Here is a 23,792-nt window from a genome sequence, read left to right as displayed (position 1 = left end):
AGTTTGTTGTTTTTATTCCCAATTTTTTTCCCATATTTCAATATAGTGCGGAATATTGCCCAGGGGAAGTTGGGTAAGGATTTTGTGTATATGGTTCAAAGTATCTTTTAAAGGAGGGATTGATGTGTATAGTCTTTCTAAGTTAGTTAGGGGGCGAGTCATATTGAGAGTCTGTTTGTGAGTGGTAATGTAATGGTGAACTCTCCTATAGGAGAACAAATTTTGTGCCCAGGGAAATGTTGTTCCCTCAAATAGTCTTGTGAATTAATCTGTTCGTTATTTATTATTTGGTATATATCTGTGTCCGTTGGGACGGAGGTATCATTTAGATATTTTAGTAAGTCAGTGATTTAAAATTTGCTATTGTGAGTTAGAGAGGTTAGGGGAATGGGTCTGGATGATAAGAGCGGATTTGTTCTATTAGCTGCTTCCCATGTTTGTAGGGTTTCTGTGGTAATAGGGTTAGTTATCAGTCTGGTTGTGTGTTTTGGATTGGGGTGCCAACAAACAGACCTTAAATCTATTTCTGGATTCAGATTTTCTTCTATGGTTACCCAACGTTTTTGTTGTTTATGTATTCTAGAATCTAGGATTCTTTGAAGAAATATAGATTGGCGATAAGATTCTATATTTGGAACTCCCAATCCCCACACACTTGTAGGTGTCGACATGATATGTTTATTTATTCTGGGAGGTTTTCTATTCCATATAAAGGAGCTAAATAAATGTTGAATTTGCAATGTATAATTAGAATGTAAGGGGATGGGTAAGGTTTGTAAGATGTATAGGAGTCTGGGGAACGTGTTCATTTTAATGAGGAGGGGTCTCGTATTAGTGTTGTTTTATATGGGATATAGTTTAATTTATATATTGAATCCTGAATGTCTGCCAAACAAATACCCAAGTATTTCAGCGAACCCTTACACCACCTGAACGGGCATAGGTTTTTAATTCGGCTTTCTATTTGCAGTGGGAGGTATATCCCTAGAATTTCTGATTTATTTTGAGTAATTAAAAAAATGGATAGGTTATGGAAGAGGTTTAATTCTTGTAGTAAGTGGGGTGTTGCTTTCTCTGGGTCTGTTAGGGTAAAAAGAATATCGTCCGAGAACATGGACAGTTTGAATTCCTCCACTTTTAATGTTATACCCGGTATATCAGGATTGTTTCTGATTTTTGAGGCGAAGGTTTCAATATGACATGTGAATAGTAGTGGGGATAAGGGGCATCCTTGTCTGGTTTCATTTGAAATCTGAAATGGGTCAGAAAGTATGCCATTCAAGGATATTCTAGCACTATGGTTTAAATACAACGCAAAAAATCTACACAGCATTACATTTCCTACACAGAAAGCTTGTAAAGTAGCCCTAAGAAAAGGCCAACTCACCCGGTCGAAGGCCTTTTCCGTGTCTGTGGAGAGACAAACTGAGGGGATAGCCCTCTCTTCGGTATATCCCAGTAAGTGTAAACATCAAATTGTATTGACCTTTGCCTCCTGGTTGGGGACAAAGCTGACCTGGTCTTGGTGAATGATAAGTGGTAATATTCGATTAATTCTATTTGCTATAATTTTGGCATAAAGTTTAATATCAGTGTTCAACAGTGATATTGGATGGTAATTTGCTAATTGGGTAGTGGGTTTATTGGGTTTAGGAATAATTACTATATAGGCGTGTAGGGCCTGAGAGGGGAAGAATACATCTTTGTCTATGCTGTGAAAGAAAGCCAAAAGCTGTGGGGCTAGAAGATCTTTAAATTTAGTGTAATATATGTTCCCTAACCCGTTAGGGCCTTCAAGGGTAAAGGGAGCGTCTAAGTCATTTTGTTGTTCAGTTGTAAGCTTGGGTAGGTGTAGTTGTGATAAATAATTCTGTATTTCGGATGAGTTGGGACCTTGGTGGGTTTGGTTTAGGCTGTATAAGTTATTATAAAAAGTTTTGAAAGAGTTTGCAATGTCCTTGGAGGAGGACCATTGCTTTCCTGTTTTATCAGTTACTTTTATTATATAACGCTTATGTGTTCTCTTTTTGAGTTGTCTAGCCAACATTTTCCCCTGTTTGTTAGACCCTTCATAATATCTTTTATGGAGGAATAATGCCCTGCACTTAGCTTCCATGCCTAAGTGTAAATTTATTTTTTGTCGTTTATGTTCTAGACTATCTTGGAGAGAACAATTTTGTGGGAAATGTTTATGGATTTCTTGGAGTTTATTAAGGTATTCTAGTAGTGGCTTTAAATAGGTTTGTTGTTGTTTGATTTTAGCCGCTTTCAAAGCTATTAGTTCCCCTCTTATTACGCTCTTATTCCATACATGTTGGATATCTACATCTGGGATGTTGTTTAATCTGAAGTATTCCTCCAATGAGTTTGTAAGCTGTATATAAATTAAATGATCTTTCAGTAAGGTTTTATCAAGCTTCCAAACTTTATCGTATATTTGTGAGGTAGGCCACTGAACAGCTAGTTATTGAATGGTCTGACCAAGTAATTGAAAGTATCTTTCACCGAGATTACGAGTTTTGCGGTAACAGGGGTGCGTTGCTAGTGAGCAGTTTTTTCTCACTTAAGACAACGCTGGTATTACAGTTTTTTTTAAACCCGGCGTTAGCCGCAAAAAAGTGAGCGTAGACATCTCACCTCAATACCAGCGTTGCTTACGGTAGTGGTGAGCTAGCTAAACGTGCTGGTGCATGATTTCCCTATAGGAATCAATAGGGCAGAATCGGCTGGAAAAAAACACCGCAGCCCCATTGATTCCTATGGGGAAACAAAAGTTATGTCTACACCTAACACCCTAACATGAACCCCGAGTCTAAACACCCCTAATCTTACACTTATTAACCCCTAATCTGCCGCCCCCGACATCGACGACACCTACATTATATTATTAACCCCTAATCTGCAGCTCCGGAAACCACCGCCACCTACATTATCCTATGAACCCCTAATCTGCTGCCCCCAACATCGTCGACACCTACTTTTTATTTATTAACCTTCACTCTGCTGCCCCCAATGTCGCCGCCACCTAACTACACTTATTAACCCCGAATCTGCCGCTGCCAACGTCGCCGCCACTATAATAAAGCTATTAACCCCTAAATCTAAGTCTAACCCTAACCCCACCTAACTTAAATATAATTTAAATACATCTAAATAAAATTACTACAATTAAATAAATAATTCTTATTTAAAACTAAATACTTACCTATAAAATAAACCCTAAGCTAGCTACAATATAACTAATAGTTACATTGTAGCTATCTCAGGGTTTATTTTTATTTTACAGGCAACTTTGTATTTATTTTAACTAGGTACAATAGTTACTAAATAGTTATTAACTATTTAATAACTTCCTAGTTAAAATAAGTACAAATTTACCTGTAAAATAAACCCTAACCTAAGTTACAATTACACCTAACACTACACTATAATTAAATTAATTTACTAAATTACCTACAATTAACTACAATTAAATAAAATAAAATAAAGTACGGAAAAAAACACTAAATTACAGAAAAAAATTAAATAATTACAAGAATTTTAAACTAATTACACCTAATCTAATCCCCATAATAAAATAAAAAAGCCCCCCAAAATAATAAAAATCCCTACCCTATACTAAATAACAAATAGCCCTTAAAAGGGCTTTTGCGGGGCATTGCCCCAAAGTAATCAGCTCTTTTACCTGTAAAAAAAAAATACAGTACCCCCCCAACATTAAAACCCACCACCAACACAACCAACCATACTCTAAAACCCACGCAATCCCCCCTTAATAAAACCTAACACTAACCCCTTGAAGATCACCCTACCGTGAGACGTCTTCACCCAGCCGGGCACACGTGGTCCTCTTCATGGGCAGAAGTCTTCATCTGATCCGGGCAGAAGAGGACCTCCAGACGGGCAGAAGTCTTCATCCAGGCGGCATCTTCTATCTTCATCCATCCGGAGCGGAGAGGGTCCATCTTGAGCCAGCCGACGAGGAGCATCCATCCAGACCGACGACTACACGATGAATGACGGTTCCTTTAAATTACGTCATCCAAGATGGCGCCCCTTGAATTCCGATTGGCTGATAGGATTCTATCATCCAATCGGAATTAAGGTAGGAAAAATCCTATTGGCTGATGCAATCAGCCAATAGGATTGAAGTTCAATCCTATTGGCTGTTCCAATAAGCCAATAGAATGCGAGCTCAATCCTATTGGCTGATTGGATCAGCCATTAGGATTTTTCCTACCTTAATTCCGATTGGCTGATAGAATCCTATCTTGGATGACGTCATTTAAAGGAACCGTCATTCGTTGTGTAGTCGTCGGTCTGGATGGATGGATGCTCCACGTCGGCTGGCTTCAAGATGGATCTGCTCCGCTCCAGATAGATGAAGATAGAAGATGCCACCTGGATGAAGACATCTGCCCTTCTGGAGGACCACTTGTGCCCGGCTGGGTGAAGACATCTCACGGTAGGGTGATCTTCAAGGGGTTAGTGTTAGGTTTTATTAAGGGGGGATTGGGTGGGGTTTAGAGTAGGGTTGGGTGTGTGGGTGGTGGGTTTTAATGTTGGGGGGGTATTGTATTTTTTTTACAGGTAAAAGAGCTGATTACTTTGGGGCAATTTGTAATTTAGTATAGGGTAGGGATTTTTTTTATTTTTTTTTATTTTAGTAGGGGGATTAGATTATGTGTAATTAGTTTAAAATTCTTGTAATTATTTTATTTTTTTCTGTAATTTAGTGTGGGTTTTTCATACTTTATTTTATTTTATTTAATTGTAGTTAATTGTAGGTAATTTAGTAAATTAATTTAATTATAGTGTAGTGTTAGGTGTAATTGTTATTTAGGTTAGGATTTATTTTACAGGTTCTTTTGTATTTATTTTAGCTAGGTAGCTATTAAATAGTTAATAACTATTTAATAACTATTGTACCTAGTTAAAATAAATACAAAGTTGCCTGTAAAATAAAAATAAATCCTAAGCTAGCTACAATGTAACTATTAGTTATATTCTAGCTATGTTAGGGTTTATTTTATAGGTAAGTTTTTAGTTTTAAATAGGAATAATTTATTAAATGATAGTAATTTTATTTTGTTTTATTTAAATTATATTTGTTAGGGGGGTTAGACTTAGGGTTAGACTTAGGTTTAGGGGTTAATCAATTTAATATAGTAGTGGCGACGTTAGGGGCGGCAGATTAGGGGTTAATAAATGTAGGTAGGTGTCGGCGATGTTAGGGACGGCAGATTAGGGGTTAATAAAATGTAACTAGTGTTTGCGAGGTGGGATTACGGCGGTTTAGGGGTTAATATATTTATTAAAGTGGCGGCGATGTCCGGTCGGCAGATTAGGGGTTAAAAATGTATTTAAGTGTTTGCGATGTGGGGGGGGCTCGGCTTAGGGGTTAATAGGTAGTTTATGGGTGTTAGAGTACTTTTTAGCACTTTAGTGAAGAGTTTTATGGTACGGCGTTAGCCCATAAAACTCTTAACTACTGACTTTTAAATGCGGTAGGAGTCTTGATAGGAGAGGGTCTACCGCTCACTTCTTCCAAGACTCGTAATACCAGCGTTATGCAAGTCCCATTGAAAAGATAGGATACGCAATTTACGTAAGGGGATTTGCGGTAAGCTCGAGTCGCGGAAGAAAAGTGAGCGGTACACCTGTACCTGCATGACTCGTAATACCAGCGGGCATTAAAAAGCAGCGTTGGGACCTCTCAACGCTGCTTTTTAAGGCTAACCCAAGACTCATAATCTAGCCGTTTGTGTGTTGCACTAAAGCCAAACTGGTTACATCTGTCAATATATAATCAATTCTGGTGTATTTCTGGAGAGGATATAAAAAGAAGGTATAATCTTTTGTAGTTGGATGATGAATTTGCCATGGGTCATGTACTGCTAGATTTGCTAAACTTGATTTTATTAATTTTAATGTCTTATTTGGGATAAATGAGGTTCCCGTGGAACAGTCCAAGTCAGGATTCAGAGCTTTATTAAAATCCCCTCTTAGTATTAAGCTTCCCTTGGATATCTCCAGGAGATGATTACAAATTTGTTTAAAAAATTGGGATAAGTTGTTGTTTGGGGCATAAATATTAGCTATTGTTTGTTATAAAATATCTCAGTGATAAGGATATATCTCCCTTCCTTATCTTTGCTAACTGATGTGGATTTAAATGGTAGAGATGTATTAAAAAGGATACCCACACCATTACGTTTAACTGAGTTAGAGGCAAAGTATACTTGGCTAAATTTCCCAAAAGATTGGAGGGGTTGATGATCTCTTTTGAAGTGGGTCTCTTGGAGAAGAATTATATTATCTTTATGTTTTTTTCTAATTGCTATAGACCTCTTTTGAGGGATGTTGAGCCCTTTGATGTTGTGCAAAATGATTTTAATGTTTAATGGGTTAGAACAGTGTTTTTCAACCAGTGTGCCGTGGCACACTAGTGTGCCGTGAGAGATCCTCAGGTGTGCCACGGCAGACTGACAACAGTGTGACATATTTTTTAAACTTTGCTTGTTTTTTACTCCCAGTGCAGGGGTAGTTTGTAGGAGGCATGGCATAACAGCACAATACATACAGTATGTGTGTGTTTGTGTGTATGTGTATATATATATGCTGTATTAGGCTACAATGTGTGATTTTTTAAAAATTTTGGGATGGTGGTGTGCCACAGGATTTTTTAATGTAAAAAAGTGTGCCACGGCAAAAAAAAGGTTAAAAATCACTGGGTTAGAAGACATGGTAAAGTGGGTGGAGGAATTTGCAGTTTGACTCTGAGCTATAAGTTAGATGGTTACATACATACAAGCTAAACAGTGCCTAAAACACAGAGTAAGGAATCATAAGAACTATAAAGTCACTAAAACAGTAAACTTGTAAATAAAGTCTTGAAACAATACAAACAATATGTGTATTTTCTCATGATACACCATAGATGGGGAGTAGTTTAGACAAGGTGTATTCTCATTAGTCGAACAATAACGGATATTAAGGTAAATGAACACAGTGGAGCCCTGTATATAATTAAATTAAAGGTACAATCCCAATTTATCACTATTCCTTCAATCTAGATTTTATCTAGATTGTTAGCTAGTGAGCCTCTAGGGAGAATGATCAGAGCGTTATTAAGTATGATAAACTTGTAATTAGAACTGAAATAATATGCATTAAAAATGAATAACTGTGAGCAGTATTTAACAAATAGAGGCTACATACATAAAGTTTGTTGTTTTTAAGATTGAGGAAAATCATATATTCCACATTAGTATATATATATATATAAAATTGTTATTTAATGACCCTTTAATTTTGAAATTAAACTATGATCTTTCTCCTCCATTTTCATAAGAATCAGGACAAAAATGTACAATGAATTTGCAAGGAAGCAAAATAATGTGTTTTGCTAAATTGTTAGTTGCCCAGCTGAGAGGCTTAAAGGGATATGAAACCCAAAAACTTTTTTTTTTCTGATTCAGACAGAACATACGATGTTTAAAAAATTTAATTTTACTTCTATTATCAAATTTGCTTTGTACTCATGGTATTCTTTGTTGAAGAGATACCTAGGTAGGTGTCCGGAGCACTACAAGGCAGGAAACAGTGCTGCCATCGAGTGCTCTTGCAAATGGATAACATTCTTGCAAAACTGCTGCCATATAGTGCTCCAGACACGTGCACACCCCTGAGCTTATGTCCCAGCTTTTTTAACAAAAGATACCAGAGAACAAAGAAATTTGATAATAGAAGTAAATCAGAAATTGTTTAAATTGCATGTTCTGTCTGAATCAATAATTTTGATTCTTTTAATACAGCCAAAGCAGGCCAGCTTCAAAATTAAAGGGACACTGAACCCAAATTTTTTATTTCATGATTCAGATAGAGAATGAAATTTTAAGCAACTTTCTAATTTACTCCTATAATCAATTATTCTTTTTTCTCTTGCTATCTTTATTTTAAAAGTATTAATGTAAATCTTAGCAGCCAGCCCATTTTAGGTTCAGCACCATGGATAGCGCTTGCTTATTGGACGCTTACATTTACCCACCAATAAGCAAGCATAACCCAGGTTCTCAACCAAAAATGGTCCGGCTCCTATGCATCACATTCCTGCTTTTTAAATAAAGATAGCAAGAGAACGAAGAAAAAATGATAATAGGAGTATATTAGAAAGTTGCTTAAAATTGCATGCTCTATGTGAATCATGAAAGAAAAAATGTGGGTTTAGTGTCCCTTTAAGTCAAATATCCATGTGAGATGTTATGCTTTAGAACAGATTTAGCAAATCTCTGGTTTATATTAGGATGCCCTAAGCACAGTTCATAACATTTTTGATAAGCTGTGAATTATGATTTGTAAATGGGGCATCAATACCTGTTGCTAACACCAACCCATATAAAATCGTGTTTGCTTCTCCAAAGCTGTCCTGTTGGCAGCTAAAGTGTTAAACCCACAGTCATTTTTCTAATGGAGATTATGTGAGGATTTAAATAAGAGAGACATAAGCAGGACTCTGCCCCCTGAGACTGACAGGTAATTGTTTCTGGCAGAGCATAGTGATTGTTAAATTAGCTAGCTGTGATTTTTTCTTCTGCGCTGAGCAGCATCCAGCAGAGACGAACATTTATATCACAGCAGTGTCTTGCTTCCCGATTCACATGGCGGTGCCAGAGGTCATCCTGTCTCTGTGCTTCCATGTGCCTAGACACAGCCAGCCTCTGGCACACAATTGGTGAAGGGGGGAACCTGCACATACAGTTCAGTAGGTAGAGGAGGGAATATGATAATATGAATAACTCCCACCCGTCTGTCACACTGAATGGCACGTGCTGTTTCTGCTGGCTACATCCAGTCGCCAGTTTATGTAGCACTGACAGGAATTATAAGACGCATGGCAAGTTATATCTATGGACACAACATATTTTCTTTAACAATAATGAATAATGTTTAATAGGCCCTTATATCTATATATGAGTTTGCACATGAAGGCTGGGAGAAAGCTATGAATCAAATGCTGCCCTTTTGTACAGGAGTTTCTATTTCTGCATTGGCTCATGCTAAAACAAAAGCACGTTCTTGTAATTCTGCAACATCCTAGATGGACTGTATATGACTAATACGAAAAGCAAAGAGGATGCAGACTTGTGCTACAGTAAGAAAGAGATAGGAAGAAAAAGACACACTAAAGTCAGATAGAAGTGAGGAGGAATCATGAGGGAATGCAAACGGCTAGAGGGAAAAACCGAATGGAAATAAAATTATAAAGACAGAGAAATGAGGGGTGCAAGAAAAGCAAATGGGGGTGTTAGAGATATTTGTTTGAGAAATTTAGAGGGAAGGAAATGGGAGCGTAAAAAAGAATAAACACTAGGGGCGAGATTACATATGCGGCGTCGCCCGCAAAAGCCAGCAGCGCCGGTGTTTAGTCCGGTTTTGCTATCACATATATGGCGCCGCATATAAATGTGGTGCGTATATTTCACCCGTTGGCCGCTATTGTTACTCCCATAAGCTAACATAGAACCACGTTGCAAATCGTTATCACATATTCAGAGCAAGGACTTACGCGGCAAAAATGGAGACATTTTAGTCCATTTTCACCTTGCCACACATAGGCAGACGCAGCAAGCCTTGCGCTGAAAATGTAAGCACCATAACTCCCTGAAAATATAACCGCAATCCCCCAATGCAATAACTGCTAAAGTATATTAACCCCTAATCCAACAACCCCCACTTAGCAATATGCCTAATTAAACTATTAACCCCTAATCCACCATTCACCCACATCGCAAACTACCTAATAAAGTATATTAACCCCTAATCTGCCGAACCCCCACAACGCAATAAACCTAATAAATCTATTAACCCCTAAACCGCCAACCCCCCACAACGCAATTAACCTAATTAAGGTATTAACTCCAAAACCGCCAACCCCCCACAACGCAAATAACTAACACCTAGATTACGAGTTTTGAGCGCTATAGGGAAAGTAAAGAACGCCACAAATGTTGTGTTATTTAACCCCCAATGGCACTGCCATTACAAGTTTAAAAAAACCCTGCTTGTGCGGGCGATATGGCTGGGTTGAGCTCCATACCGCATACAAAAGCAGCAGTGTTTTGACGTGCTCGTGCACGCTTTCCCCATAGACATTAATGGGGAGAGCGGCAAAAAAAAGTCTAACACCTGCGATTGCGGAAACAAAAGCTCCGTAACGAAGCCCCATTGATGTCTATGGGGAAAAAGAAAATACAGTTTAAACCTAACACCCTAACATAAACACCCCTAATCTGCTGCCCCCAACATCACCGACGCCTGCCTACAGTTATTAACCCCTAATCTGCCGCTCCTGATATTGTCGCCACCTAAATAAAATTATTAACCCCTAATCTGCCGCTCCTGATATCGCTGCCACTATACTAAAGTTATTAACCCCTATTACGCCGCACCCCAACATCGCCGCAACTATATTAAAGTTATTAACCAATATTCCGCGGCTCCCAATATCGCCACCACCTAAATAAAGCTATTAACCCCTAAACCTCTGGCCTCCCACATCACTACCACTAAATAAACCTATTAACCCCTAAACCGCCAGTCCCCACATCGCAACAACCTAAATTAAACTATTAACCCCTAACCCTAACGTAACCCTAACACCCCCTAACTTTAACATAATTAAACTAGATCTAAATTAAACTTACAATTATTAACTAAATAAACCTATTAACTCCTAAACCGCCAGCCCCCCACATCGCAACAACCTAAATTAAACTATTAACCCATAACACTAACCCTAAACCTAACCCTAACACCCCCTAACTTTAAAATAATTAAAATAGATCTAAATCAAAATAAATACTTACCTGTAAAATAAAACCTAAGCTAGCTACAATATAACTAATAGTTACATTGTAGCTAGCTTAGGTTTTATTTTTATTTCACATGTAAGTTTGTATTTATTTTAACTAGGTAGTAAATCGTTATTAACTATTTACTAACTACCTAGCTAAAATAAATACAAACTTACCTGTGAAATAAAACCTAACCTGCATTACACTAAAACCTAACATTACAAAAAAATTTTTTAAAAAATACCATTACAAAAGTTAAAAAAACCTACCATTACAAAAAAACAAACGAAATTATCCAAAAACATAAAGATTATTCCTATTCCAATACACTTAAAAAAAAAAAAAAAAAAAGCCTAATCTAGAATAAACTACCAAGGGCCCTAAAAGGGCCTTTTGGGGGGCGTTTAAAAGGCCTGTTGTAGGGCATTGCCCTGAGTTAAACAGCTCTTTTGCTCCAAAAAAAAATACAAACACCCCCTAATACTATACAAACCCCCACTATCCAAACTATGAAGGGCCCTTAAAAGGGCCTTTTGTAGGGCATTGCCCTGAGATAAACAGCTCTTTTGCTCCAAAAAAATACAAACACCCCCTAATACTATACAAACCCTCACCGCCCAAACTACCAAGGGCCTTTAAAAGTTAAACAGCTCTTTTGCTACAAAAAATAAAACACCCCCTAAAACTATACATTATACAAAATAAAAAACAAAATGATCCAAAATAAAAATGAATTACACCTAATCTAAAAGCCCTATCAAAATTAAAAAAGCCCACCCAAAATAAAAAAAACCTTAGCCTACAATAAACTACCAATGGCCCTTAAAAGGGCCTTTTGTGGGGCATTGCCCCAAAGATATCAGCTCTTTTACCTGTAAAAAAACACAAAGACCCCCCAACAGTAAAACCCCCCACCCAACCAACCCCCCAAATAAAAAAACTATCTGAAATAACCTAAGCTAACCATTGCCCTAAAAAGGGCATTTGTATGGGCAATGGGCATTGCCCTTAAAAGGGCATTTAGCTCTTTTACATTGCCAAATCCTAATCTAAATATAAAATTCACCCAAAAAAACCTTAAAAAAAACCTAACACTAACGATCCACTTACAGTTGTTGAAGTCCAGCTTGAAGGATCCATCCAGCCGGCGAAGTCCTCATCCATGCGGCAAAGAGTCTTCATCCAGGTGACCTCTTTGATCTTCATCCAGCCAGCGCGGAGCATCCTCTTCATACAGTTGCCGCCGTATACTGATTCTTCAATGCAAGTGACGCAATCCAAGATGGCGTCCCTTGCATTCCTATTGGCTGAAAGATGTCAATCAGCCAATAGGAATTAGAGCTGCTAAAATCCTATTGGCTGTTCCAATCATCCAATAGGATTGATCTCTCATCCTATTGGCTGTTCCAATCAGCCAATAGGATTGAGCTCTCACACTTTAATTATGAGTTTTATGCTACAGCTTTGTAGCTTAAAACTCATAACTGCTGACTTTAGATGGCGGTATGGATCTTGTCGTTTTAGGCTGTAACGCTCGCTTTGGGAATCCCATGAAAAAAAATCATTTTTACGAGTGCGGTTCTGATGTTGCGTAAAAGGCTAAAAGGTGTGCGGTACAGCTATACCGACAAGACTTGTAATGACTGTGGTGCTGTTTTAATGCTGAAAATGCCATATTTTCAGCTTTACGAGCCGCAACGCAAAACTCGTAATCTAGGTGTAATTTAATTACTAAGCCCCCTAACCTAACATCCCCTAAATTAACCCCAAATTACATAAAATACTAAATTACAAGTAACATAAAAAATCCTAACAGTACTTAAAATAAAAACAACCTAAGATTAAATTCTAAAATTACAAAACATAAAAAAATAAAAAAAGTCTAATATTACAGAAAATGATAAACCAAATTTAAAAAATAAAAAAATCAAACCTAATCCCTATGATAATAAAAAGCCCCCCCAAAATAAAAACACCCCCTAATCTAATACTAAACTACCAATATTTGTACCAATTTTGTAGGCCATTGCCCTAGGTTAAACAGCTTTTTTTACCTTTAAAAAATACTAATTCCCCCTAACAGTAAAATCTTGATAATTTGAACAGCCAATAGGATTTCAGTAGCTCTCATCCTACTGGCTGATTTGAATTTGAAGATTCAAATCAGCCAATAGGAATGCAAGGTACGCCATATTTAGACGCGTAACTTGCATTTAATATTCAGTGTACGGCGGTGATCCATGGCTCCGCGGTCACCGGTCTTCAGTTCCGCGGTTGTCAGTCTTCAGTTCCGTGGTCCTGGATGAAGATAGAAAAAGTTGCCACGATGAAAGAAGACTTCACCGCCGGACTTTAGGAACCATGAGTACTTATCTGGGAGTTAGACTTAGGTTTTTTTTTTTAAGATTAGGGATTTAATGGGCTTGTAAAAGAGCTGAATGCCCTTTTAAGGGCAGTAAAAGAGCTAAATGCCCTTTTAAGGGCAATGCCCATACAAATGCCCTTTTAGGGACAATGGGTAGCTTAGGTTTTTCAGTTTTAGGTTTTTTTTATTTTGGGGGGTATGGTGGGTGGGTAGTTTTACTGTTTTGGCGGGGGACTTAGATTTTTTTTTAAAGCAAAAAAGCTGTTTAACTTAGGGCAGTGCCTTACAAAAGGCCCTTTTAAGGGCTATTGGTAGTTTAGATAAGGGGGTGTTTTTATTTTGTTTGTTTTTTGGGGGTTTTACTGTTAGGGGGAATTAGTATTTTTTTTTTAAAGTTAAAAGAGCTGTTTAACTTAGGGCAATGCCCTACAAACAGGCCTTTTAAGGGCTTTTGGTAGTTTAGTATTAGATTAGGGGGTGTTTTTATTTTGGTGGGGCTTTTTTATTTTCATAGGGATTAAGTTTAACTTTTTTATTTTTGATAATTTGGTTTATTATTTTCTGTAATGTTAAACATTTATTTTTTGAAATTTTAGATTAATTTAATTTAATCTTAGGGTTTTTTTAAGCACTTTTAGGATTTTTTATTTTAATTTTAATTTAGCATTTTATGTAATTTGGGGTTAATTTAGGGGGTGTTAGGTTACGGGGCTTAGTAATTAAATTAGTTATTTGCGTTGTGGGGGGATGGCGGTTTAGGAGTTAATAGATTAATTAGGTTTATTGCAATGTGGGGGTTTGGCAGTTTAGGGGTTAACTGGGACCTCTCAGCCGCCCAGTGGACTGTAAAATCCCAAAGGCAAGATAACAAATGTCCCAAATAAGAAAAAATGAACTGGAGAGAGTATATGCCCCCAGCGAGAGCAAAAAATGGATGGTAGCAAGTGTATATTTAAAATACTTTATTAAAAACAAGCGACGCGTTTCTCAGCCACCGCAGGGCTGTTTCTTCAGGCTATCAGGCTATAGTTTAGGGGTTAATAAGTTAATGAGTTACTTTGCGATGTGGGGGTTTGGCGGTTTAGAGGTTTAATAAGTTAATTCGTTACTTTGCGATGTGGGGATTTGGTGGTTTAGGGGTTAATAAGTTAGTTACTTTGCAATGTTGGGGTTGGCGGATTTAGGGGTTAATACTTTTATTAGGTAGGTCGGGATGTGGGTGAATGGTGGATAAGGGGTTAATAGTTTAATTAGGCATATTGCGTTGTGATAGGTTTGTCGGTTATGGGGTTAATACTTTTATTATTATATGCGATAAAGTGTGACCGCACCACCCTTTCTAGTTAGTATGCTCAGGCACGGGATAATGTCCGGTCACAGACTATATAATAATAATAAAACATCAAAAATCCCAGCCACTGAGTCTTAGAATCAAGAAGTTTTTATTCTTCAACAAAAGATATGATCAAATTGATCTTTCACAATATGCAATCATAACCATCAAGGAAACATCAGGTGTAGGTTCACTCAGATCCACACATACCCCATCCACCAAACACATCCGTATCTAACCCTCAGCATAAATATTGAAAGAAAAAAACATCAAAACAAACATCAGAAAAATAAATGAAAAAAGTGTATTATCACTCCCAGGGCGTCCCCAGGGAGTGAACTTCGACACCACCCACTAAGGACTTTGTAGGATTAAGAACCGTTAAGAGTGTCCACTAAATCCGTAACTCTGTAATATTATATGAACCAAGAGTGTCTCGTACTGTTGTGGAAACTCCTAAAACAAGAATGTCTCGTGCGTTACAAAACTTCCAACTGTAACAATGTGTATCTGTTTGAAACCATCAGCAATTATCTTCTTGCCACTATGTGAAGGCGGTCACAGGAAACATAACATGTTACAGTATTTGTAATCCATCACAGTGAATACTGGTAACGACTATAATGACAAGTCTTGTAATTGTAAGAGTATTACGGTTCAAATGTCCCTTTAACCTGACGTGCTTCTGGCCATATACTGTGTTGCGGGGAGCTGCAAACGTACTATCGGCCCAAACACACACCCTCTTCACACTTCACTCACGGTATCGTGCACTATATCTTCCTTGTAATGCCTTTATTGCAGAGGATACAGTACATTCCACATTTTCCTTTTTACCAAAACTGCGAGTATCTCATACCCTCATGGCAGTTTGTGGCCTTTAATGTGTTGTAAATAAAGCAGATGCTTAAACAGCAGTGTTACCTCCTTCAGCATATGTGTGCATATATCGATAGTGCCGTGAGACTCTCTGTCTTCAGTGTGGTTCTATGGGCCCCCCAGTGTAAGAATCTGGTCTCACCTCGCAATTTCTGTGGCTCAGATAGCACGATATCCAGGTGTCTGTGGTGGCGTCTCCTTGTTCCGACGCGTGTTTCGGGACTCCGCCCCTTTCTCAAGGAATTTACAGGTAATGGGGTGGAGGTGTGATTTAAATAGAATCAAATGTAATCTTATTGGCTAATCGCATACACACCCCCACTCTAACGTCACATTCTACACACGTATTTGTGAAAACATGGCTTGGTTAGAAAACGAATGAATCTAAGACTCACGAATGGCTAGTGATCGCTGCCGAGCAAGCACTGAACAATCTCCACACTATCGACACAACAATAATACGCCAATACACGGCACCTTCAAAACAAAAACGCTGTACGCTACGTATTCAGGGAGTTATGGATATATAGGCATTCTCGACAGTTTCCAATTACAGCTCTGTACCTGCTGTCAACAATCGTAACTTAGACGGTACGCTCCCTCTCATTAGTATTCCACACACAGCATGTTAGTCAGTGTAGGCTGATATTTCATATTAGATGGGATTGTTCAATATCAGGGGTCCCTCTATGGAATACCCTATTTACATGATAAATTCTAAAGACTATATGCAATCGGCTCAGACAAAACATGTCCCAAGGGTCTCAAAAGACCTCTTTCTTACCCTATTCAATGCTGGTTCTCGCAATCATATTTTATTTAACAAATGAGTCATACAGAAGAAACTCCCCTTATGTGATCAATCCTACTTTAACGTATTTACAGGATAGATAGTGAGTGCTATACAAGGGGGACTAGATATCATATATCATATTTAATTATCGCGAGACTATCACGCCGTGGATCAGAACCATGTACATTATTGGATCTTAGTGTCCAAAAATCGCAATTATTTAAACCTTTTCCTACCTCTCTTCAGTTATTCATCTCTTAGAGAAGGACACATTCTTGAGAAAGCAATTCACCACTTAAGAACTGTGAAAAGCTCAGATAAAATTTCCCCAGGAGATGTCTCTATTGAGACCTTTGGGGACCATGGTATCCAATTGTTTGATCCATAGTGCCTCCTTACGGAATAGTATTTTCTGTCTGTCACCTCCTCTACGTAAGGGGGAGACCCCATCAATAACTTGAAACCTTAATTGGCTTTTATTGTGTGCCAATCGGGCCGATAGTACGTTTGCAGCTCCCCGCAACACAGTATATGGCCAGAAGCACGTCAGGTTAAAGGGACATTTGAACCGTAATACTCTTACAATTACAAGACTTGTCATTATAGTCGTTACCAGTATTCACTGTGATGGATTACAAATACTGTAACATGTTATGTTTCCTGTGACCGCCTTCACATAGTGGCAAGAAGATAATTGCTGATGGTTTCAAACAGATACACATTGTTACAGTTGGAAGTTTTGTAACGCACGAGACATTCTTGTTTTAGGAGTTTCCACAACAGTACGAGACACTCTTGGTTCATATAATATTACAGAGTTACGGATTTAGTGGACACTCTTAACGGTTCTTAATCCTACAAAGTCCTTAGTGGGTGGTGTCGAAGTTCACTCCCTGGGGACGCCCTGGGAGTGATAATACACTTTTTTCATTTATTTTTCTGATGTTTGTTTTGATGTTTTTTTCTTTCAATATTTATGCTGAGGGTTAGATACGGATGTGTTTGGTGGATGGGGTATGTGTGGATCTGAGTGAACCTACACCTGATGTTTCCTTGATGGTTATGATTGCATATTGTGAAAGATCAATTTGATCATATCTTTTGTTGAAGAATAAAAACTTCTTGATTCTAAGACTCAGTGGCTGGGATTTTTGATGTTTTACTTTTATTATTAGTTGCGGGGGGATTGCGGGTATAGGGGTTTTTAAGTGTCTGATTTATTTTTGGGAGGCAGCTGCAGAGAATCAAATGTATTAGGAATTTGCTCCACTAGGGCTTATGTTTGTATGCAGAATAGCTGTTTCTGCTAAACAAATCCACAACCCAATCAAATAGGCTGAGCTTGATGGTAGAGCAGACCTCATTAGCTTAGCTCTATATATTTACACAAACTCCTTATTTTATCTCCCACTAAATAATCAGTGAGACCAATACTTTTTGGCCTAATGATCAAAAACTTGCCTACATAAAGAAAAATCACACATTTTTTAGGGAGGTTTATATTGTAATGCAGGGGTTTCTCCTTCCTATGCAGAACCTGAATAACTAGATAAAATCTGTCCTTATTAAATTATTTGGGGGGTCTTGCATTACTGATTAGACTTCTTAAATAATGTTTTCTTAGCATTATATTGCAATGTGAGTCTCCCCCCACATCAAGAACCATGTATGGTGAGCAACTGCTCTCTAAAATGTTCCTTCTGTGGCTAGATTGTTTTCATTGTAGCTCTATTATAGCGACTAACGCAGGATCTTGCATAACTAGTCTTCACTGGGCCCCTGTGGTGAGGCCTCCCATTTCTACATTGTTTGTTTTGGTCAGAAGATGAGCCGGCATCTACAATGGCGCAAGAGGAGCTGTTTCTGAGTGATTGTGAATTATTCTTTCACCTCATTAGTCCTAGCCCATATGATACAATTTCTGTACAAATATGGTGGTACGTTTTCTGTACAGCAACACTGTGGCTGCTATGTCGCAAATGATATCTCAATATTTGTAAAAGTAAATTGAATTCTCTGCTTGCATTGTAAACTCTGTTTTTCTGGGGGGGGGGGGCAGAGGGGCCAGACAGGAATCCAGCGGAACCTGGAGGTGTCAGCCTGGTCTCAATTAAGACCTCTGAGATTCCTGGTGTAATGCCCCTGATTGCCCTAGGTCTGCTAATGGATGACATGATTCAATATAGGAATTTAGTATTCATTTTATTAATAGTATTTGTATTTCTGTTGAACTGATTAGCTAGAAATATTACCATGACAACAAATACTTAACAAATGATGTCATGCCCCATTGAAATATAATAGAAAATATAACAAAGATAAGCAAAAGAAGAAAAGGTTACCTTACCTTGTGCCGTTTTTATATAGATAGATAGATAGATAGATAGATAGATAGATAGATAGATAGATAGATAGATAGATAGATAGATAGATAGACAGACAGCTATAGATATCCTGCATAAAAGTAAAAGAGTATGGTGCCTATAGGAAGTAGCATACTTAATCACAAATATTTACCAAAATGTTTACATAAACAATAATATTTAAAAAATTTAGTTTTAAGTATAAATGCTTATTAATAATATTATTAATAGTCAGAGCTTTATAATACTGTCTTAAAATACTGATTGTGAGTCACCCAGACATCAATAGCTGTCACTATTAAATCCCAGCTACTGGAAATCCACTGTTTTTGTTATAATTCACCAGGAGTTTAAATATATGAATGTGAGTTGCTCTCAATAATGTTAATATTTAGAGGCTCATTTATGAACAGAAAATGTATAGCTTGAATTAAATCTCAGAAATCCCAACCATCCTGCATTTTGTGAGACACAAATTTGGATCTCTGATCCAAATTCCCCTCTCACAGCTCTCGCTGAATTATAATATCTATGTTTCACAAAGTAAAAACCCAGGGGCTGTCTAGTCACTCCACACCTACCCTTACCCTGCACACATAATGCTCTGCCCCAATACACCCTTATTTAGTCGCTCAACCTCCAAGTCCTAAAAAATAACATTTGGGATGTATTTAATCTATTGCGACTATACAGTAGCTGACACTAGAAAGGGTGAAAAAAGGATAATAGTCTAACAGCAGCACAGTAAACATATAATGCCATCTAGTGGATATAAATGATATAACTAACCAACGGCTAGATTACGAGTTTTGAGGTATGAGGGAAAAAGCAGCGTTAAGGCTCTTTTTCACTACCGCTGGTATTACGAGTTTTGCAGGTATATCTGTACCGCACACTTCTTTGGCCGTAACGCAACGTAATTACCGCAGCTTTCAAAAAGTCCTTTTTAAATGGGACTTCCATAGCGCCGGTATTACGAGTTTGCCTGGGAGGCCAAAAAGTGAGCGGTACAGCCAATACCGTCAAGATCCATACCGTAAACTGAAAGTCAGTAGTTATGGGTTTTACGCTACAAAGCTGTAGCATAAAACTCATAACTAAAGTGCTAAAAAGTACACTAACACCCATAAAATACCTATTAACCCCTAAACCGAGGCCCTCCCGCATCGCAAACACTAAAATAAAATTATTAACCCCTAATCTGCCGCTCCGGACATCGCCGCCACTATAATAAACATATTAACTCCTAAACCACCGCACTCCCACAACACAAACACTAGTTACATATTATTTACCCCTAATCTGCCACCCCTAACATCGCCGCCACCTACATACATTTATTAACCCATAATCTGCCGCCCCCAACGTCGCCGCCACTATACTAAATTTATTAACCCCTAAACCTAAGTCTAACCCTAACCCAAACACCCCCTAACTTAAATATAATTAAAATAAATCTAAATAAAAATTACTATCATTACATAAATAATTCCTATTTAAAACTAAATACTTACCTATAAAATAAACCCTAAGCTAGCTACAATATTGTAGCTAGCTTAGGGTTTATTTTTATTTTACAGGCAAGATTGTATTTATTTTAACTAGATAGAATAGTTAGTAAATAGTTATTAACTATTTACTAACTACCTAGCTAAAATAAATACAAATTTACCTGTAAAATAAAACCTAACCTGAGTTACACTAACACTTAACCTTACACTACAATTAAATCAATTACATTAATTAAATACAATTACCTAAATTACAACAAAAAAAACACTAAATGACACAAAATAAAAAAAGAAATTATTAGATATTTAAACTAATTACACCAAATCTAATAGCCAAATAATCAAAATAAAAAAAGCCTCCCCAAAATAAAAAAAAACCCTGGCCTAAACTAAACTACCAATAGCCCTTAAAAGGGCCTTTTGCGGGGCATTGCCCCAAAGAAATCAGCTCTTTTACCTGTAAAAAAAAAATACAAACAACCCCCCCAACAGTAAAACCCACTACCCACACAACCAACCCCACAAATAAAATCCTAACTAAAAAAAACTAAACTCCCCATTGCCCTGAAAAGGGCATTTGAATGGGCATTGCCCTTAAAAAGGCATTTAGCTCTTTTTCAAGTGCCCAAACCCCTAATCTAAAAATAAAACCCACCCAATAAACCCTTAAAAAGGCCTAACACTAAACCCTGAAGATCCACTTACAGTTTTTGAAGACCGACATCCATCCTCAACGAAGCCGGCAGAAGTCCTCAACGAAGAGGCAGAAGTCTTCATCCAACCGGGCAGAAGTCTTCATCCAGGCGGCATCTTCTATCTTCATCCATCCGGCGCGGAGCAGGTCCATCTTCAAGACATCGGGCGCAGAGCATCCTCTTCAATCGACGTCTTCTTGCAGAATGAAGGTTCCTTTAAATGACGTCATCCAAGATGGCGTCCCTTGAATTCCGATTCTATCAGCCAATTGGAATTAAAGATGAAAAAATCCTATTGGCTTATGCAGTCAGCCAATAGGATTGAGCTTCAATCCTATTGGCTGATCCAATCAGCCAATAGGATTGAGCTTGCATTCTATTGGCTGTTCCAATTAGCCAATAGAATGCAAGCTCAATCCTATTGGCTGATTGGATCAGCCAATATGATTGAAGCTCAATCCTATTGGCCGATTGCATCAGCCAATAGGATTTTTTCACCTTTCATTCCGATTGGCTGATAGAATTCTATCAGCCAATCGGAATTCAAGGGACGCCATCTTGGATGACGTCATTTAAAGGAACCTTCATTCTGCAAGAAGACGTAGATTGAAGAGGATGCTCCGCGCCGGATGTCTTGAAGATGGAGCCGCTCCGCGCCAGATGGATGAAGATAGAAGATGCCGTCTAGATGAAGACTTCTGCCCGGTTGGATGAAGACTTCTGCCGCCTCGTTGAGGACTTCTGCTGGCTTCATTGAGGATGGATGTCGGGTCTTCAAAAACTGTAAGTGGATCTTCGGGGGTTAGAGTTAGGCTTTTTTAAGGGTTTATTGGGTGGGTTTTATTTTTAGATTAGGGGTTTGGGCACTTGAAAAAGAGCTAAATGCCATTTTAAGGGCAATGCCCATCCAAATGCCCTTTTCAGGGCAATGGGGAGCTTAGGTTTTTTTTAGTTAGGATTTTATTTGGGGGATTGGTTGTGTGGGTGGTGGGTTGTTTGAATTTTTTTTTACAGGTAAAAGAGCTGATTTCTTTGGGGCAATGCCCCGCAAAAGGCCCTTTTAAGGCCTATTGGTAGTTTAGTTTAGGCTAGGGTTTTTTTTTTGGGGGGGGGGCTTTTTTATTTTTATAGGGTTATTAGATTAGGTGTAATTAGTTTAAATATCTGATCATTTATTTTTTATTTTGTGTAATTTAGTGTTTTTTTTTTTTGTAATTTAGTTAATTGTATTTATTTTATGTAATTTATTTAATTGTAGTGTAAGGTTAGGTGTTAGTGTAACTCAGGTTAGGTTTTATTTTACAGGTAAATTTGTATTTATTTTAGCTAGGTAGCTAGTAAATAGTTAATAAGTATTTACTAACTATTCTACCTAGTTAAAATAAATACAAACTTGCCTGTAAAATAAAAATAAAGCCTAAGCTAGATACAATGTAACTATTAGTTATAATGTAGCTAGCTTAGGGTTTATTTTACAGGAAAGTATTTAGTTTTAAATAGGAATTAGTTATTAATAGTAGGTTTTATTTAGATTTATTTTAATTACATTAAAGTTGGGTTTTAGGGTTAGGGGTTAATAACTTTAGCATAGTGGCGGCGACATTCGGTGCTGCAGATTAGGGGTTAATAAGTGTAGGTAGGTGGCGGCGACATTGGGGGCGCTAGATTAGGGGTTAATAAGTGTAGGTGCCGGCGACATTGAGGGCGGTAGATTAGGGGTTAATAAGTGTAGGTAGGTGGCGGCGACATTGGGGCGGCAGATTAGGGGTTAATAAGTGTAATGTAGGTGGTGGGCGACATTGGGGCAGAAGATTAGGGGTAAATAATTGTAATGTAGGTGTCGGCGATGCCAGGGGCGGCAGATTAGGGGTGTTTAGACTCGGGGTTCATGTTAGGGTGTTAGGTGTAAACATAAATTTAGTTTTCCCATAGGAATCAATGGGGCTGCGTTACGGAGCTTTACGCTGCTGTATTGCAGGTGTTAGGCTTTTTTTCAGCCGTCTCTCCCCATTGATGTCTATGGGGAAATCGTGCACGAGCACGTAAAACCAGCTCACCGCAGCGCTGGTATTGGAGTGCAGTATGGAGCTCAATTTTGCTTTACGCTCACATATTGCCTGATAACGCTGGGTTTTTGCAAACCTGTAATACCAGCGCTGTAGGTAAGTGAGCGGTGACAATAACTCAAAACTCGTAATCTAGCCGCAAGTTTGCATTAGATAGGCTAAAAGGTGCTTTTGTTTTAGTTTTGCTTATTTTTTAAAAACATTGTGCTGATTTCCAGACTCCTAAACAAGCCCCTCAGTGTCAGATGTATACATGCGTTTACAGATTCCTGTATCTGTCTTCTGCCATACGTCAGTTGTCATCAACCTCATCAGTCACATCATCCAGCGGCTATAAAACTGTTTATTAGGCCCCCAGATCAAACAGTGCTGTTTCCCTCCAGAATAATTTCACCTGCTCCATCTTATTTAACCTGCTTCGTTCTCTACTCATCAGGTTTATTACTCGTCAACACAGGTGTGCTTCTCTCACTCAATTAATCTTCCATCCTTATTTCTTCCCAATAACCAGGACCTGTCTAATATGTGTCAGTGTTGTGCACATAGCCAGCTCTAGAGCATAACCTCTTGGTCTAGCACTCCAGTACTACCAGTAACTTATACTCACTCTGTGGTTCTAAGACGTTGAGGAAAGGGGACAACCCCATTGCAGCTACCCGACTGACTCCCTTTATACTTCTTTCTGAAACATCAAATAAAAAATCCACCACAGGATTTACTGTTTTCACATCATGGTAAGCAAATGATAGGATCTGGAAGGCTGAACAGATAAGAGGGAGCCTGGTAACCCGACGGATTACACTTTCCTATGGAGAGAAGGGAGAACATTAGCAGATTCACTATTTTAGTTGATCAAGCATTTATTTATTTAAACACGTTTTCATATTACTATTTCGTCTAGATTGTAAGTTCCCATGAGAATAAGGCCCTC

At 38.0% G+C, this 23,792-nt stretch overlaps 1 protein-coding gene across 1 annotated transcript in view; it reads right to left on the bottom strand.

The window, feature by feature from the left end:
- The window catches only part of LOC128643682 (perilipin-1-like), a 369,024-nt gene that overhangs the window by 304,489 nt on the left and 40,743 nt on the right, over window positions 1-23,792 (bottom strand). The window contains exon 3 of the mRNA XM_053696517.1: window positions 23,469-23,667. Within this exon, the coding sequence (XP_053552492.1) occupies window positions 23,469-23,667 (199 nt within the window). The remainder of the gene's footprint in view (window positions 1-23,468; window positions 23,668-23,792) is intronic.

The sequence above is a fragment of the Bombina bombina genome, unplaced genomic scaffold, assembly GCF_027579735.1.
Source record: "Bombina bombina isolate aBomBom1 unplaced genomic scaffold, aBomBom1.pri scaffold_403, whole genome shotgun sequence".
NCBI classification, from domain to species: domain Eukaryota; kingdom Metazoa; phylum Chordata; class Amphibia; order Anura; family Bombinatoridae; genus Bombina; species Bombina bombina.
Note: the sequence above shows the minus strand (reverse complement) of the source record. Positions and strands in the feature narration are given on the sequence as shown.